The sequence below is a fragment of the Salmo salar genome, chromosome 05 (assembly GCF_965601325.2).
Source record: "Salmo salar chromosome 05, fSalSal1, whole genome shotgun sequence".
Lineage (NCBI taxonomy): Eukaryota > Metazoa > Chordata > Actinopteri > Salmoniformes > Salmonidae > Salmo > Salmo salar.
The window spans coordinates 37,477,382-37,493,586 of record NC_138295.1 but is presented as its reverse complement, the minus strand read 5'-3'; the positions used below and the strand labels follow the sequence as shown (position 1 = coordinate 37,493,586).

The 16,205-nt window shown below is 45.9% G+C and overlaps 1 protein-coding gene across 1 annotated transcript; it reads right to left on the bottom strand.

Moving 5' to 3' along the window:
- Positions 1-7,744: 7,744 nt before the first annotated feature.
- On the bottom strand, positions 7,745-15,702 carry klb (klotho beta). The gene is made up of 6 exons (XM_014199804.3): positions 14,628-15,702; positions 13,327-13,840; positions 11,173-11,441; positions 10,738-10,994; positions 9,682-10,616; positions 7,745-9,170 (listed from the first exon to the last, which is right to left on the bottom strand). The coding sequence occupies exons 1-6, from the start codon at positions 15,363-15,365 to the stop codon at positions 8,722-8,724; spliced, it is 3,162 nt and encodes a 1,053-aa protein (XP_014055279.3). The 5' UTR covers positions 15,366-15,702; the 3' UTR covers positions 7,745-8,721.
- Positions 15,703-16,205: the final 503 nt, after the last annotated feature.

Genomic DNA, 16,205 nt, shown 5'->3' with positions numbered 1-16,205 from the left:
GATATATGTGCTTGCAGTTCGTCTATTGTATTTTCCAATGATTGTACTTTGGCTAATAGGACCGATGGTAAAGGCAAATTACTCACTCGCTGCAGGATCCTTACAAGGCACCCCGACCTTCATCGTCAATATATGACAATCCGGTGTCTGGAGTAAATCCCTCTCGTCCAACTCCTTAAAAGAAAAAAATGGTCTTTCAATATGAGGTGAGTAATGCTGTCCTGATTTCTAGAAGCTCTTTTCGGTCATAAGAGATGGTGGCAGAAACATTATGTACAAAATAAGTAACAAATAAGGAGAAAAAACACACAATAGCACAATTGGTAAGGAGACCGTAAAACGGCAGCCATTCTCTCCGGCGCCATCATTAACAATATGGTCTATTGGTTAATTTGCATAATTTAGTGGAATTAGATTGGCCTGTGTGTATTTTCATTAGTCATCGTGCATCTTATTTATCCAACACAACTATCTCATGTGCACAGCATACAGAGCCTATTTTGAGCGAGATTTCTTCCGCAGCTCCGTAGCTGGTTGCTGCTGGAATAAAATGTGCTTTTACAAGCCCATTCATTGGGAAACAGTTCTAAATGCAATTGCATGTTAAAAACAAGGCATGGCGTTATGGGCGGGCCTTTGGGGGCCTGGCCTGCCCTACCATACATCCTTGCCCATCCAAATAAAATAATGAAATATTGATTATTTATTTGAGCGAGACAAAGACGAATCAATATGAGATAAATCATCCGAGCAAGCGAAACAGCGCCCCTCTGTTTAAGTATGTGTAGTCCATGAATCTGATGCTTTCTGGCATGTCATATAGTAAGAAAAAGTGGCGCTGTTTCGCTCGCTCATATGTTTCTCCGGTGAGTAGTTTCTTCTCCAGACAGTAGAACCTGCTCCGCTCCTTCTACGACAGTTGAAGGTGTCATGTCCAGTTGATAACCACCCTGATAATTGCCTCGAAACTCAACCTAAACTATACCGAAACTAATTTCAGCAATTTAACAACAGTTTAAATAAATTAAGTAAAGTATGATTGGGAGAATGGGTGAGTTGATGAGCCAGGTGAAGCGAACGATGCATAATTATTATGCAATCCAAATTGTGAATAAAGAACAGGGCGGGCCCTTCTATTGTATGAATCTATTCTAATTATAATCTCAAAATGGTAGGCTGTGGCAGTCATGAAATATCGTCAGTCGGTGATTGTCAAACAAATAACTGTTGGTCTCACGGTAATTGACCATTAATTATCATAAACACGTTTAGCATCTCCTGGCTTCCACACATAGTCTACAAGCCACTGATGCAGACCTTTGAAACATCTACATTTTAAAAAGTCTAACAAATCCATGTATTATAGCCTACACCTTCACAATAAATCGATTAAGCATGATATGAAGAAAATATAGTCTATTACAGAAGAAAATAATAGAATACTCTGAGTTGTCCTTATGTTAGGTCCTGATGTGGCTATGCCAAATGGCTGTGGGCTACACTAGTTCATTTAGCAGAAAAAGATTTGCCTAGAATTCCGTGGCATTATTTTATAGTATGAAGAATACAATTGAACAAAGCTGAATAATGTAAATATTTTCTCCAAACAATTTGAGAGTGCACACGTGCAGCTATTCTGTGTTGAGCAGTTAACAAAGAAATGGGTACTCCTATATGCTTAATTTAGAGAAACTTTAGTTGTTCTACAAACGTTGGACTATACGTTTTGATTTTTAATACATTGTAAGGCTGCATGAGACTAATGATGATTTGAAAAAAATCGCTTGAAAGACGTTTTTTTGATCAGGCTGTACACACTTCAATAATTTCTCATTCACAATTTGACAAGCACTTGATAATATCTACAATTTCATGGTGGCATCCCCTTTGTGGCCATAATGCACCCTAAAACAAACCATGCCTTTTTCGACCCAGAGTGCTGTTGTGCCCTTCTCCCTGAGTGCTGCGCAAACCGAAGCCCTTCTCACTCACGTGGCTCTCCATCACGTGATCGGGTCTTTCGCACAGGCTACCAGTGAAGTCACACAAATCAGGGACGCAACTGCGCATGTCCTTGTCCAATTCCGAGGTGCATATTGAAGATAATGGAAGAACTGTCCACATTTACTTCTCGTAAACCAACAAGATGAGTAGGCCTAACGAATAGCAAAAGCACTAGCCTATGTCAATCTGCTATCTTCCATAGTACAAAAGTCGACCTATTCTATTATGTGTGAGAAGTAAATATACAAAACATAGTCTGGGACAGTTGTGGGATAGATCCCAAATTAATACAACCACTAGCCAAAAAAAAAAAAAAGGCTTTACTCAATGTGGCTGACCCAACAGATCAGAATGTTTAGCTTAAAATGTTGATAAACTATTAGGCTATTTCTTCACATTATAAGCACAGCAACGTGCACATGGCAGTAGGATATAAGCAGTTTCTTATGCTGGGCAAAAACCATCAATCGCTATGATGAAACTGGCTCTCATGAGGCCCGCCACAGGAAAGGAAGACCCAGAGTTACCTCTGCTGCAAAGGATAAGTTCATTAGTTACCAGCCTCAGAGATTGCAGCACAAATAAATGCTTCACAGAGTTCAAGTAACAGACACATCTCAACAATAAACTGTTCAGAGGAGACTACGTGAATCAGGCCTTCATGGTCAAATTGCTGCAAAGAAACCACTACTAAAGGACACCAATAAGAAGAAGGGACTTGCTTGGGCCAAGAAACCAGGCAATGGATATTAGACCGGTGTAAATCTGTCCTTTGAGTCCAAATTTCAGATTTTTGGTCCCAATCACCATGTCTTTGTGAGACGCAGAGTAGGTGAACAGATAATTTCCACATGTGTGGTTCTCACCGTGAAGCATGGAGGAGGTGTGATGGTGTGGGGGTGCTTTGCTGGTGACACTGTCTGTGATTTCTTTACAATTCAAGGCACACTTAACCAGCATGGCTACCACAGCATTCTGAAGCGATACGCCATCCCATCTGGTTTGCGATTAGTGGGACTATCATTTGTTTTTCAACAGGACAATGACTCAACACACCTCCAGGCTGTGTAAGGGCTATTTGGCCAAGAAGGAGAATGATGGAGTGCTGCATCAGATGAGCTGGCTTCCACAGTCACCTGACCTCAACCCAATTGAGAAAGTTTGGGATGATTTGGACTGCAGAGTGAAGGAAAAGCAGGAGTCAAGTGCTCAGCATATGTCCTTCAAGACTGTCAGAAAAGCATTCCAGGTGAAGCTGGTTGAGAGAATGCCAAGAGTGTGCAAAGCTGTCTGTAAGGATCAATGCTGGAGACAAGAAGCAGGTACAGGGAGTGAACATTTAATTAGCAATGGACATGGAACAGGACAGCGTCTGGACATGAACACATAACGACATTAATGCTGACACAGGGAACAAACGGGGGAGCAGACAGTTATAGACGGGGCAATCAACAAAGGGAAGGAGTCCAGGTGAGTCCAATGAGCACTGCTCCGTGTAATGATGGTGGCAGGTGTGCGTAGTGAAGGGCAGCCTGGTACCCTTGAACGCCAGAGAGGGAGAGCGGGAGCAGGCATGACAGCTGTCATCAAGGCAAAGGAATCTAAAATCTAAAATATATTTTGATTTGTTTAACACTTTTTTGGTTACTACATGATTCCATATGTGTTATTTCATAGTTTTGATGTCTTCACTATTATTCTACATTGTAGAAAGTACAGGGAGTGAACATTTATCCAAACTTTTGACTGGTACTGTATGTGTAAAATTTGTTTTGATTTAGAATGGACCATTCTCATGCATGTGTCTTGAAACAGGGGCAGTGGGAAAAAATACATGTCATCTATGCACTTAAATACCGAATGGAGGACGCTTTACCTGTGGTTCATTTTCATGCCAGCCAGGTATGTAATACTCCTGTTGTAAATATTAACAATTTGCTTAATATTATTAAAGTTGAGAAATAAACATAGTAGGCCTAGTCTATAGAAAGCTGATGGGATCCTCCACTTTTTAGTAGAAGCCATCACTCTATGTTCCCGCACAATTGTTAGCCTATAGAAATGTTACACAACATGAGCTCATGGGCTCTCATGAAATGTTTGATTTTCGATTACATTTGCATTGATGTCAGAGTGATTAGAGGGAGTGCTGAGTACCAGGAAGTTTATAAGGCTACTAATGACCATCAGCAGCATCCGAGCTTGGAGAAGCCTAATTACCGTGACTAAACTGTCACATGGAATTTGACTGCCTTCATGACTAGTGACCACCGGGTATGGCGGGTGTGGTGGTAATACGGTCACCTCCACAGTCCTAAGCCTATATCAGTCCACCAAATCCAAGCAGTCTTATCAGTCTACTCTGGCCTACAGTACTTGGAGTACACAGTGAGAGCGTGCATAATTTACAATGGCAAGAAGACCTAGAGGAATGGATGCACATGCTGCTTTAGCGTTGCTACAAAATCTGAATGAAAACGACTCAGATGGTGGGGAAGAATCGATCGTGACATCTCGGATGATTATTCTTCTGATTCTGAGCCTCAGCCTGAACATACATCTCCGAGGCCTAAGCGCAAAAAAAAACAGAATCGTGTCCACTGAGCAGGTGAGACAGGAGAGAAGAGTGGAGGGGGGGGCACTGTTTGGAAAGAACAAGCCGGTGACAATGCTATGGACGATTATCAGCACAAAATGTAATCACTTAGAGCTACATCTCAAGCAAAAAACAACATCAGTAACGCACTCACCAGCTTTTGTGGTTTATGTGACATGGATGTCTGATGCCATTGCATGAAGACAAACACCATGTAACCACGAGCTGACATGACTATTTTTGACTGCTGTCATATTGACACATTCATTATAATGCCATTATTGCTTTTGTGCCAATTTTCACAATTTATCAAGCACGCTTAGCGCTTATGACTTTTAGGCTACTGATCTTTTCATCATTGGACTGCGCATCTTGCTGATGTTGCGAAGGCAGTCAGGTCTGGAGTGAACCAAGTGCTATATCTGTTCTTAGTTCTACATTTTTTGAAAGGGGCATGCTTATTTAAGATGGTGAGGAAATTACTTTTAAAGAACGACCAGGCATCCTCTACTGACGGGATGAGGTCAATATCCTTCCAGGATACCCGGGCCAGGTCGATTAGAAAGGCCTGCTCACAGAAGTGTTTTAGGGAGTGTTTGACAGTGAGGAAAAAAATAAAAATAAATGTAAATGTAGGAGGGGTGGTCGTTTGACCGCGGACACATAACGGATGTAGGCAATGAGGCAGGGATCGCTGAGATCTTGGTTGAAAACAGCAGAGGTGTATTTGGAGGGCGAGTTAGTTAGGATGACATCTATGAGGGTGCCCATGTTTACGGATTTAGGGTTGTACCTGGTGGGTTCCTTGATAATTTGTGTGAGATTGAGGGCATCTAATTTAGATTGTAGGATGGCCGGGGTGTTAAGCATATCCCAGTTTAGGTCACCTAACAAAATGAACTCTGAAGATAGATGGAGGGCAACCAATTCACATATGGTGTCCAGGGGACAGCTGGGGGCTGAGGGGGGTCTATAACAGGCGGCAACAGTGAGAGACTTATTTCTGAAGAGATTCATTTTTAAAATTAGAAGCTCGAACTGTTTGGGCATAGACCTGGAAAGTATGACAGAACTTTACAGGCTATCTCTGCAGTAGATTGCAACTCCTCCCCCTTTGGCAGCTCTATCTTGACGGAAAATGTAGTTGGGGATGGAAATCTCAGAATTTTTGGTGGCCTTCCTAAGCCAGGATTCAGACACGGCAAGGACATCAGGGTTGGCAGAGTGTGCTGAAGCAGTGAGTAAAACAAATTTAGGGAGGAGGCTTCTGATGTTAACATGCATGAAACCAAGGCTTTTACGGTTACAGAAGTCAACAAATGAGAGCACCTGGGGACACACAGGGCCTGGTTTAACCTCTACATCACCCGAGGAACAGAGGAGGAGTGTGTTGGGGACAGAGAATAAAAGGAGCAGATTTCTGGGCGTGGTGGGATAGATTCAGGGCACTATGTACAGACAGGGAAGGGTATGGTAGGGTGCGGGTACAGTGGAGGTAAACCTAGGCATTGAGTGACGATAAGAGAGGTTGCATCTCTGGACACACTAGTTATGCTGGGTGAGGTCACCGTATGTGTGGGAGGTGGGACAAAATAGGTATCTGAGTCATGTTGAGTGGGACTAGGGGCTCCGCAGTAAAATAAAACAATGATAACTACCGTAAACAACAGTATACAAGGCATATTGACATTAGAGAGAGACATAAAGCGAGGCATAAAGCAATCACAGGTGTTGATTGGGAGAGCTAGCTAAGACAACAACGGGTAAGACAACAACAGCTAATCAGCTAAGACAACAACAACAGGTAAAATGGTGATGAATGGGCAGAGAGGGTCAGTTAACTACACACAGGGCCTGAGTTCGAGGCTGGGGCCGACAGATAAACAAAATTAACTAAATGGAGTACCGTGATTAATGAACAGTACAGCAGGCATCAGTTATGTAGCCAAGTGATCATAGGGTCCAGTGAACAGCAATAGATGAAACAGGGAAACCGCTAGCCTGCAGAGTTCTACGCTAGCAAGCGGGAGACACGGCGTTCATAAAGTTAGCAGGCCGGGGCTAGCAGAAACGTCTTCACCGACGTCCGGCTAAGGCCGGTTGAGGGCACATCCAACGGAATTACGTCGGCAGACCAGTCGTGATGGCGGGGCTCCGTGTCGACAAAGGGTCCAGTCCAATTGGCAAAAGAGGTATTGTAGCTGGAGTAATTTTGTTTGCTAGCCGAGAGATGTGCCTGGTTCGAGACTAACTGGTGCTAGCTTCGGGACAAGGGAGTTAGCCACTATAGCTACTCGGTAGCAGCTAGCTGCGATGATCCGATGCAAAGGTCCAGAGCTTACAGCAGGAATCCAGTGATGTAGTGGATTCTAGTCGTGTTAGTGAAGAGTCCGGGAGGCATCAACTGTATAGCCGAGTGATCATAGGGTCCACTGAGCAGGCCGGGAGATGGGCCTGGCTCAAGGCTAGCTTCGGGGCTGGGCCACTCGGTAGCAGCTAGCTAGCTGCGATGATCAGGAGTAATGGTCCAGGGCTTACGGCAGGAATCCGGTGTTGTAGTGGAGAAAAGCAGTCTGGTATGCTCAGGGTTGATATTGTGCTGTGCAGACTGGCAAGTATTATCCAAGCTAATAGTGGATGGTGTCTGAGCTAAAGGTAAAGGCCGCTAACAATGACTAAATAGCTAGTAGCTAATTAGCTGGATAGCTTCTGATGGCTAGCTGATGGATAGCTGATGGAGGTTCTAGCTATAATGTCTTAAAATACCAGATTCGTATCACATTGGGTGAGGCGGTTTGCCGGAAGGTATATTTAATTTAAAAATGGAAAAAGAAATTGAAATATATACAAAAAAAGACAAAAAAAATGTACATGAGACAACAAACAACATCTGCACTGCTACGCCATCTTGGATTCAACCTCTCTCTCGCTCTTTCTCACTCTCAATTAAATTCTCTCTCTCTCACTTAAATTCTCTCTCTCCCAGTTCTCTCTCTCTAAATTCAATTCTCTCTCTACCAATTCTCTCTCTCTTAATTCTCTCTCTATTTTCTTATCAAGGGCCCTGAACCAGTTTTGGGACATAAGACCCCCACTAGGGGGCAGCAGTGTCTGAAGGAATCAGTGCCCACATAGAGCAGCAACTTCTGGCACAACGATTTCATTTTATTTCATATATAATTCATTATTTTGGATTCATTTACAGAATAAAATGTTTTGAACTCAGCAAACATTGCACATCATCTTCACAAAAAAAGTTGCACAATCATTGACAATAATAAATTATAATAAGTGCTTGAGTTAGCCATTTGTAGATAACATGTTCAAGTGGTTTTGTCTCTGGAGCACAGAGAGAAAACCACTACTGCCATCAGCGCAGACTCCCTATGTTAGGAGCGTCTTATTACAAATATACAAAAGACTCTCCGAGGGTGTCTCAGGGAGAGTTGGGATATGCCAAAAAATGTAAAACATTTACAATTCACACGTAGAAATTCACACTTGTACACACTTGTACACGTGTGAAATAGGACAAATATAAGTACCCACGAAATTATAAGACAGGTGAGGACACACAATGACACACACCAACAAGTCCTACTAACAGGCCAGTCTTGTACACAATACATGATCAGTACATCACAACAGCAGCATTCATAGAAGATGTCAAGTTATAGCCAACTCCTGACAACGAAACAACAAAACAGTCCCATGGCAACATCATATTCTTGTCTGTGATAACATATAGCCTACATACAGTCAATTATGTTAATTGCCTGTACATTGATCATCAATATGTGGGATGTCTAGGGCTCAGACAGACAGACTCTACTTGTCACTCGGGGAAGATGACCCCTTGGCCCTTGCTGATCCCGCCGCGTTGAGCACAGTCCCATTGGGCTTGTGGAGTATAATGAAGTTGCCCCCTAGACACTGATCTAAATTTGTAGTTTTTCCTCGAAGTTCAAAGTCAGGCTTTGGGGAGGGTAAGCTGATCCTAGACCTGTCCCTAAGAACCACTACTCAAAAGGGGATCATCGCGCTCTCCCAGAAGCTTGGCTTGTGTGTAAAACCTGCAGGCCACTACAACAGGAAAAAACTCAGTATGAATGAGGCCCTGACTAACGGCGGACCACGCGGGTCCTATCCGTCACACTCTGTAGTGACACTCTCTCCCACGGCTGACACTTCCTCCCGAGCGGGATGGGACACACCGGCAAACCCACCCTCCTCCTCCTCCTAGTCCTCTTCCCCCTGACGACGACGATGACGACCCCCACCAGCATAGCTAACGTAAGGAGGAGACATGCAGCGAAGAACAGCAGCAGTTTGTTCTCTGAGATGCGAGCGCAGATGGAACACACCGCCCTGCGGTCAATGATCCTACAGGAGGATGTGACGTTGTTGCCAGGGAAACCGCTGCGCTCGATGATCTCTCTGTAGGCTGCAATGGAGGCTTTGGGTCGGGACTGGTGGTGGGAAGAGGTGAAGAGGCCGAACTCAGGGACGTGTCGATCCTGCAGCTTCCAGACGTAGAAGCCCTTTAGGTTGACTCCATCCAACTGACGAGCTGGAGAGGAGCGAAAACAGGGAGAGGTGAGTTCAGAATCCCTCTTTCTACATACAGAAAAGCAATGTCAACAGAGAAGCTGTAGCCTGTGTGGGGGGCCATAAACCAATTGAAGCTATATTGTGGCTAAAGTACTGCACAGAACGTTTAGTTCAGTACAGGACAGGACAGTTCTCACTGGGATGAACTTTATGAGCTCAAAGGTTTCTTATACAGCAAGGTCCATGAGTTTTATGAGGGGGCTCATGTGATACGGCCGTGCGCTGTGGTGTGTTAGGAAATGAGCTGTGAGAAAAATCACCTTCGACCTCTCAAACTTAAAGCTGCTAATGAGTGCCCTACTCTACCTGTCTGCAGAAGAAACTGCAGAGAGGAGGTCTGTTTATTTCGAACAATAGAAATAAGTATAGTACCTCAAGGGTTATTTCTGATAAGAACAAACTAGTGGGTTATCATTGGAATGGAGTTGGAGGGTTTGAAGGGAGTTTGAGGAGGTTAGAGAGAGGCTCACCTTTGAGGGCCTCCTGCAGGTAATTCCTGATGTAGTGCTGCCTGAGCAGATCATTTACAGGGGCCTGGTCATCCACCCCACTGGCTGTGACTACAACAGGCAGGGCCCCTCCATACCTCTCCTTTACCCAGCGCAGCACCCTCCGGAGGCCCCAGGGGACCACTGCCTGCTCCAGACCAGAGGAGGCCCAGGTGTGGTCAGACATCAGCAGGCAGCCATGGTCTGGAGGTTGCTGGGGGATAGGTGGGGCAGTCTGAGGAGACTGGGGACGTGGTGACACGAGACGTGTGGTGAAGTGGTTCAGTGCAATGAAGCCCAGCGCCCCTCCTAGCTCCTCTTTTTCCCGGGCGGTGAAGTGCGGTAGTGGGGATCCAGGGAGGCCCATCACCCTTGCCCTCTCCTCCAAGTACCTCCTCACCTCTGGAGGGTACCTACCACTCTTACCCTCCCCCTCTCTGCCCCCTAGTAGTGGGTCTAGGAAACGACCAAGCTCAAACAACAGGAATCTCTGAGCGGCTGTTGCATGTGACTCCAGGAAGGGGTTGGCGGGTTCTACCCAGTCTGCGTGCAGGGCCAGGGATACCAGGCCTCCCTGTTGGCTGAGATACTCCCTCTCATAAAGCCTAAAGGCCCTAGCATGGGCCAGGAGGAGATTATGGGCTGCCAGATGCTGCTCCTCCCCGATCTTGTAGGCATCCACTAGTCTGTTGGGCTCATTGATGGTAATCCAGTAGCTCACCCAGGGCCCCAGCTCCCTGTAGCAGAGGGCTGCATAGCGCTGGAAGGCCTCCACCGTGCTCTGGTTCAGCCAACCGCCAGAGGCATGCAGCGGGCTGGGCAAGCCCAGCGGAGGGACTCTGTTAGTAGGGTAGTAGAGGGTGACCACAGCCTCCAGGCCCTGCTTGTGGAGTTCGGTGAGGAAGCAGCGGTAGTACCTGTTAGAAAGAGTTTGAAATGCAAAGTATGTATGCATACAGGCGTGCATTTTAGTGTGTGTTTGCATGTGTGCATGTATGGTAAACATTTGAATACACATTATACAGTTTGTGTCTCTACCTTAGGGCCTCTGTGTCCACATTAGACAGATCTCCTTGGGAAAGGATTAGGGACCAGTTGAGGGCGAAGAGGTAGTGAGATGCCCCTGTGGACTTAAAGAGGCTCACGTGACCACTGATGGCCAGGTAGTCAGTGCACTGTGCCCCCCTGATGTGGAGGTTGACCCCTTGGACAGGACGCAGTGCCCCATCCCCTGTCAGGTTCCAGCTGTACAGGTGGGGGTCGGTGAATTGAGGGGAGAAGGGATAGAAATTGACCTTTGATAAAAGAAGAAATATATAGGTTTTTGTTTTTGTTTGCATCGTCTAGCTTGCTTATTGTTCTGTTCGAGATCAAAAGCAACGAAGGCAGAGCAGTTTTGCAAAATTAACATCACCCTCTCTTTCCTTTCTCCTCCCTCTCTCGTGTCCTTTCTTCCCCTTCTCATCCCCTCACCTGTAGACTGGAGTCGGCCACGCCCCAGTGGAAGTCACATGGGAAACGCCCTTTGACCTCTCCGGTGATCTCATCACTGAGGAAACCGTTGTCCTTGATGACCTGCCTGTAGAACTGAGCAGTGGTCTTGGGAACCCTGGTTCTGTTGGCCTGGCTGAAGTCTAGGTAGAACAGACCTCGTCTCACACTGTAGCCGTAGTTCCACTCAAAACCATCCACCAGAGACCAGGCTGTGTAGCCAAACACTCTGACACCGTCAAACACCATCGCTGGACACAGACAAACACAGAACGAAGGAGATGAGGACGCACTGTTACCAAAGAGGTACAAATAGCACAACAGTTCAGAGGTTAAATGTATAGTACCAGTCAAAAGTTTGGATACACCTACACATTCAAGGGTTTTTCTTTATTTTTTACTATTTTCTACATTGTAGAATAATAGTGAAGACATCAAAACTATGAAATAACACATATGGAATCATGTAGGAATCAAAAAAGTGTTAAACAAATCAAAATATATTTTAGATTTTAGATTCTTCAAAGTAGCCAACCTTTGCCTTGATGACAGCTTTGCACACTCTTGGCATTCTCTCAACCAGCTTCACCTGGAATTCTTTTCCAACAGTATTGAAGGAGTTCCCACATATGCTGAGCACTTGTTGGCTGCTTTTCCTTCACTCTGCGGTCCAACTCATCCCAAACCATCTCAATTGGGTTGAGGTTGGGTGATTGTGGAGGCTAGCTCATCTGATGCAGCACTCCATTATTCTCCTTCTTGGTCATATAGCCCTTACACAGCATGAAGGTGCGTTGGGTCATTGTCCTGTTGAAAAACAAATGATAGTCCCACTAAGCACAAACCAGATGGGATGGCGTATCACTGCAGAATGCTGTGGTAGCCATGCTGGTTAAGTGTGCCTTGAATTGTAAAGAAATCACAGACAGTGTCACCAGCAAAGCACCCCCACACATCACACCTCCTCCATGCTTCACGGTGAGAACCACACATGTGGAGTTTATCTATTCACCTACTCTGCGTCTCACAAAGACACAGCGGTTGGAACCAATAATCTCAAATTAGGACTCAAAAGGACAGATTTCCACCAGTCTATTATCCATTGCCTGGTTTCTTGGCCCAAGCAAGTCCCTTCTTCTTATTGGTGTCCTTTAGTAATGGTTTCTTTGCAGCTATTCATGCATGAAAGTCTGATTCACGCAGTCTCGTGTCTGTTACTTGAACTCTGTGAAGCATTTATTTGTGCTGCAATCTCTGAGGCTGGTAACTCTAATGAACTTATCCTTTGCAGCAGAGGTAACTCTGGGTCTTTCTTTCCTGTGGCGGTCCTCATGAGAACCAGTTTCATCATAGCGATTTATGGTTTTTGCGACTGCACTTGAAGAAACTTTCAAAGTTCTTGAAATCTTCCACATTGACTGACCTTCATTTTTTTTTTTTTACCTTTCTTTAACTAGGAAAGTCAGTTAAGAACAAATTCTTATTTACAATGACGGCCTACCAGGGAACAGTGGGTTAACTGCCTTGTTCAGGGGCAGAACGACAGATTTTTACCTTGTCAGCTCGGGGATTCGATCCAGCAACCTTTCGGTTACTGGCCCAACGCTAGGCTACCTGCCGCCCCAAAATAATGATGGACTGTTGTTTTTCTTCGCTCATTTGAGCTGTTCTTGCCATAATATGGACTTGGTTGTTTACCAAATAGGTCTATCTTCTGTATACTACCTTGTCACAACACAACTGATTGGCTCAAACGCATTAAGAAGGAAAGAAATTCCACAAATTAACTTTTAACAAGGCACACCTGTTAATTGAAATGCCTTCCAGGTGACTACCTCATGAAGCTGGTTGAGAGAATGTCAAGAGTGTGCAAAGCTGCCATCAAGACAAAGGGTGTCTACCAATTTGTTTAACACTTTTTTGGTTACTACATGATTCCATATGTGTTATTTCCTAGATTGGAGGTCTTCACTATTATTCTACAAAGTAGAAAATAGTAAAAATAAATAAAAACCCATGAATGAGTAGGTCTGTCTAAACTTTTGACTGGTACTGTATGTACTCTCTCTTGTTGACCTCTGTTTTCCGAAATCCCGCCCCCCATCCTCGGCCTCCTCCTCCTTGCCCCCTCCTCACCTTGCAGCACCTGGTTGATGAACCTCTTCATCAGGTAGATGGCATCTGTATCCTCCCTCTCCACAGCTGCAGCTGAGAACCAGCCCCCCTCCGCCACCAGCACAGGCAGGTCCCCATACTCCAGCCTCACCCAGCCCAGCACCCGCCGCATGTCCGGGTACACAGTCTGCCCATAGTGGGCTAGACTCCGGCCCAGACGCAGGTTGTTAGGCCCAAAGGACAGGGAAAAGAAGTCAGCCGTTCCCCGCACCCAGTGCTTCTCCTCTGGGGTGAACTCAGGCAGAATCCCCCTGTGGGTGGATCTCATGGAAGCTGGGTAGTCCCCATCACTGAAAATGGGATTGGCGAACCAGCCAAGCACCGCCTCCATGGACTGCTGGCAGAGTTCGATATTGACCGGTGTGACTTGGTCTCTCTTAGGCTCCATCCAATGGGAACCCAAGACGATGGACACCTGACCATTCTGAGTCGGCCGGAAGTAGGTGTCATAGGTGTGCCACGCTTTGGCATGCGCCTGGAAATGAAAATAACATTAGAAATAAATCAAATGGAGGTCTGTTACATGCATTGCATTATGGCAGAGACATTACACATACTACAAACATCGGACCTGTACAGTGTGAATATGCACTGGGACAAAGCTGATTATTAATGAAGCCGCAAAACTGTTGCTGTCACAGACTTTGACCCCCAGTGGCTCCTTAAGTGTCCTGTTTACTAATCACAGTACTGCAGCTGAAATAAACCTCTCATGGCAGAAGGTAAACACACTTTTTACCAAGAGGTCAATGACTGCTAATAGCTGCTGAAGGAGCACAGTGAATATTGAATATCACAACATAAAACCATTTGGATTAGTTTAACCTGATTGACTGAATAAAGCACAGCATGTACCATGGCTATTCAAGTGTTATGTCTTCACTCATTTTCTTTGCAATGTCTTGAACCCAATGAAAGACGCAACCATTCACTGACGACATCAGCTGATAAAACCCACAGAAGTACGAAGTTCAGTAACAGGCTGTCTGACTAAACGGGGTCTTAGTCTGTACTATGGTCTGTTCAACAGACCCTTTCACACGAGTCAGTCTATCCAAAGGGTTCGAATTTACAACTCAACCCCCTGACCCCTCTCCCAAATGGGTACAAATAATCCATTGCCCTTTGACACAGAACTAGTAACAACTTTTCTTTATGAAATCCTAACCATTCCCATTGGAGGGAAAACAATAAACTGACCTAAGCTCATCGACTATGGGGCAACTTCATCTTCTGACCCTTAACCCTTGACCCTGCCTTACCTTGATGAGGTTGTGGGCCACATTGAAGGGGGCGGTGGCGTCGCCTGTCTCTCCAGGCGCGTGCACCCCTGTCCCGTACCCCTGGACAGCCACCAGGTAGGGGTTGTGTATGGTGACCCAGTACCTCACACGGCCCCCGTACATTCGAAAACAGAAGGCAGCGTATGCATCAAACAAACCCACCAGGGTGTCATTCCTCCACCCCCCGTAGTGCTCCTGCAGGGCCTGGGGAAGGTCCCAGTGGAACAGGGTGACCACCGGCTCAATTCCCCTCTCCAGGAGCCTGTCGAGCAGTCTCCCATAGTGCTCCACAGCCACCTTATTGGGCTGACCTGTGGCAACACCGTCGGGGAAGATTCGGGGCCAGGACAGGGAGAAGGCGTAAGAGCGCACCCCGAGGTAACCCAGCGCCTCAACGTCCTCCTCCCAGCGGTTGTAGCCGTCACTGGCCGTGTCAGCGACACCTCCATCACCTCGGTGGGGGACTGAGTGGGTGAAGTGATCCCAGATTGAGGGGCCTTTACTGTCACAGTCCCAGGCCCCCTCGGTCTGGAAGGCAGAGGTCCCCGTACCCCAGAGGAACCCTGGAGGGAAGTTCCCATGGAAGAAGGACTGGCTCTGGGTGAAGGGCTCTGGGGTGGTGGGCTGCTGCCACTGTCTCCTGCCCTCCCCCAGGGAACAGAAATCCCCGCGCCAGACAATCACTGTCAGGAAGAGGGAGAAAAGGTATGTTGCCATATTGGAGCCTGAAGAAGAAGAATTATGCTCTCAAGAGTTTTCCAAAATCCTTTAGAAGAAATAAGCTGGTCTCTGTCTGAGGGACTGTTTCTGTGTAAGTATCAGGGGTCCGGATGTTGAGAAGGTGAGGGATCCATGATGAAGATTAGAAGATGAAGGGATTGAAGTGAACGAGTACAGGAGACTGAGGCGTCTACATGTGGAGCCCAGGAGGTGTGCAGTATCCATCTGACAGGCTAACCTGGTTGGACTTCCCTATCTCTCTCTCTCTCTACCTCCCTCCTTTTCTCTCCCCTCCCTCTTTCTGACACATACCATACATTGTACACGCACAACCACACTCACAAACACTGACTCATACACTCAGGAGCACACGCACCCGCACACACCTTTGAGGCAGACGCATGATAATTTTGTCAATGATTAGCTTGAACTCCGATCATCCTCACCTCCATGACTGAGATGTCGCTCCCATTTACTCTCTCTCTCCCCCCATCTCTATCTCACAATCACTGTCTCCTGCTAAATCTTATACTCTCCCTATCGCTTTACCCTTCATTTTATTTTCAGCGATCTTACCGTCATATTGGAATCATTACAACCTAATGGATAATAAGGAAAATATCGGCTTGTTCTTGCAGCTATTCAAACCCAAAATGTCCTGTTTGAGAAATAGCCACAATAAGGTTGAGTTAAGGGTTTAGCTGTGGGGCACATCCACAAGATAAAACCCACATGTCAATTGGATTTATGGAATCAGAGTGAAATAGAATACAGTTTAGCCATGGGGCACAAAGAATACTGGGGAAGAATTGAGCGTTCCCTATGGTTTTATGGCCA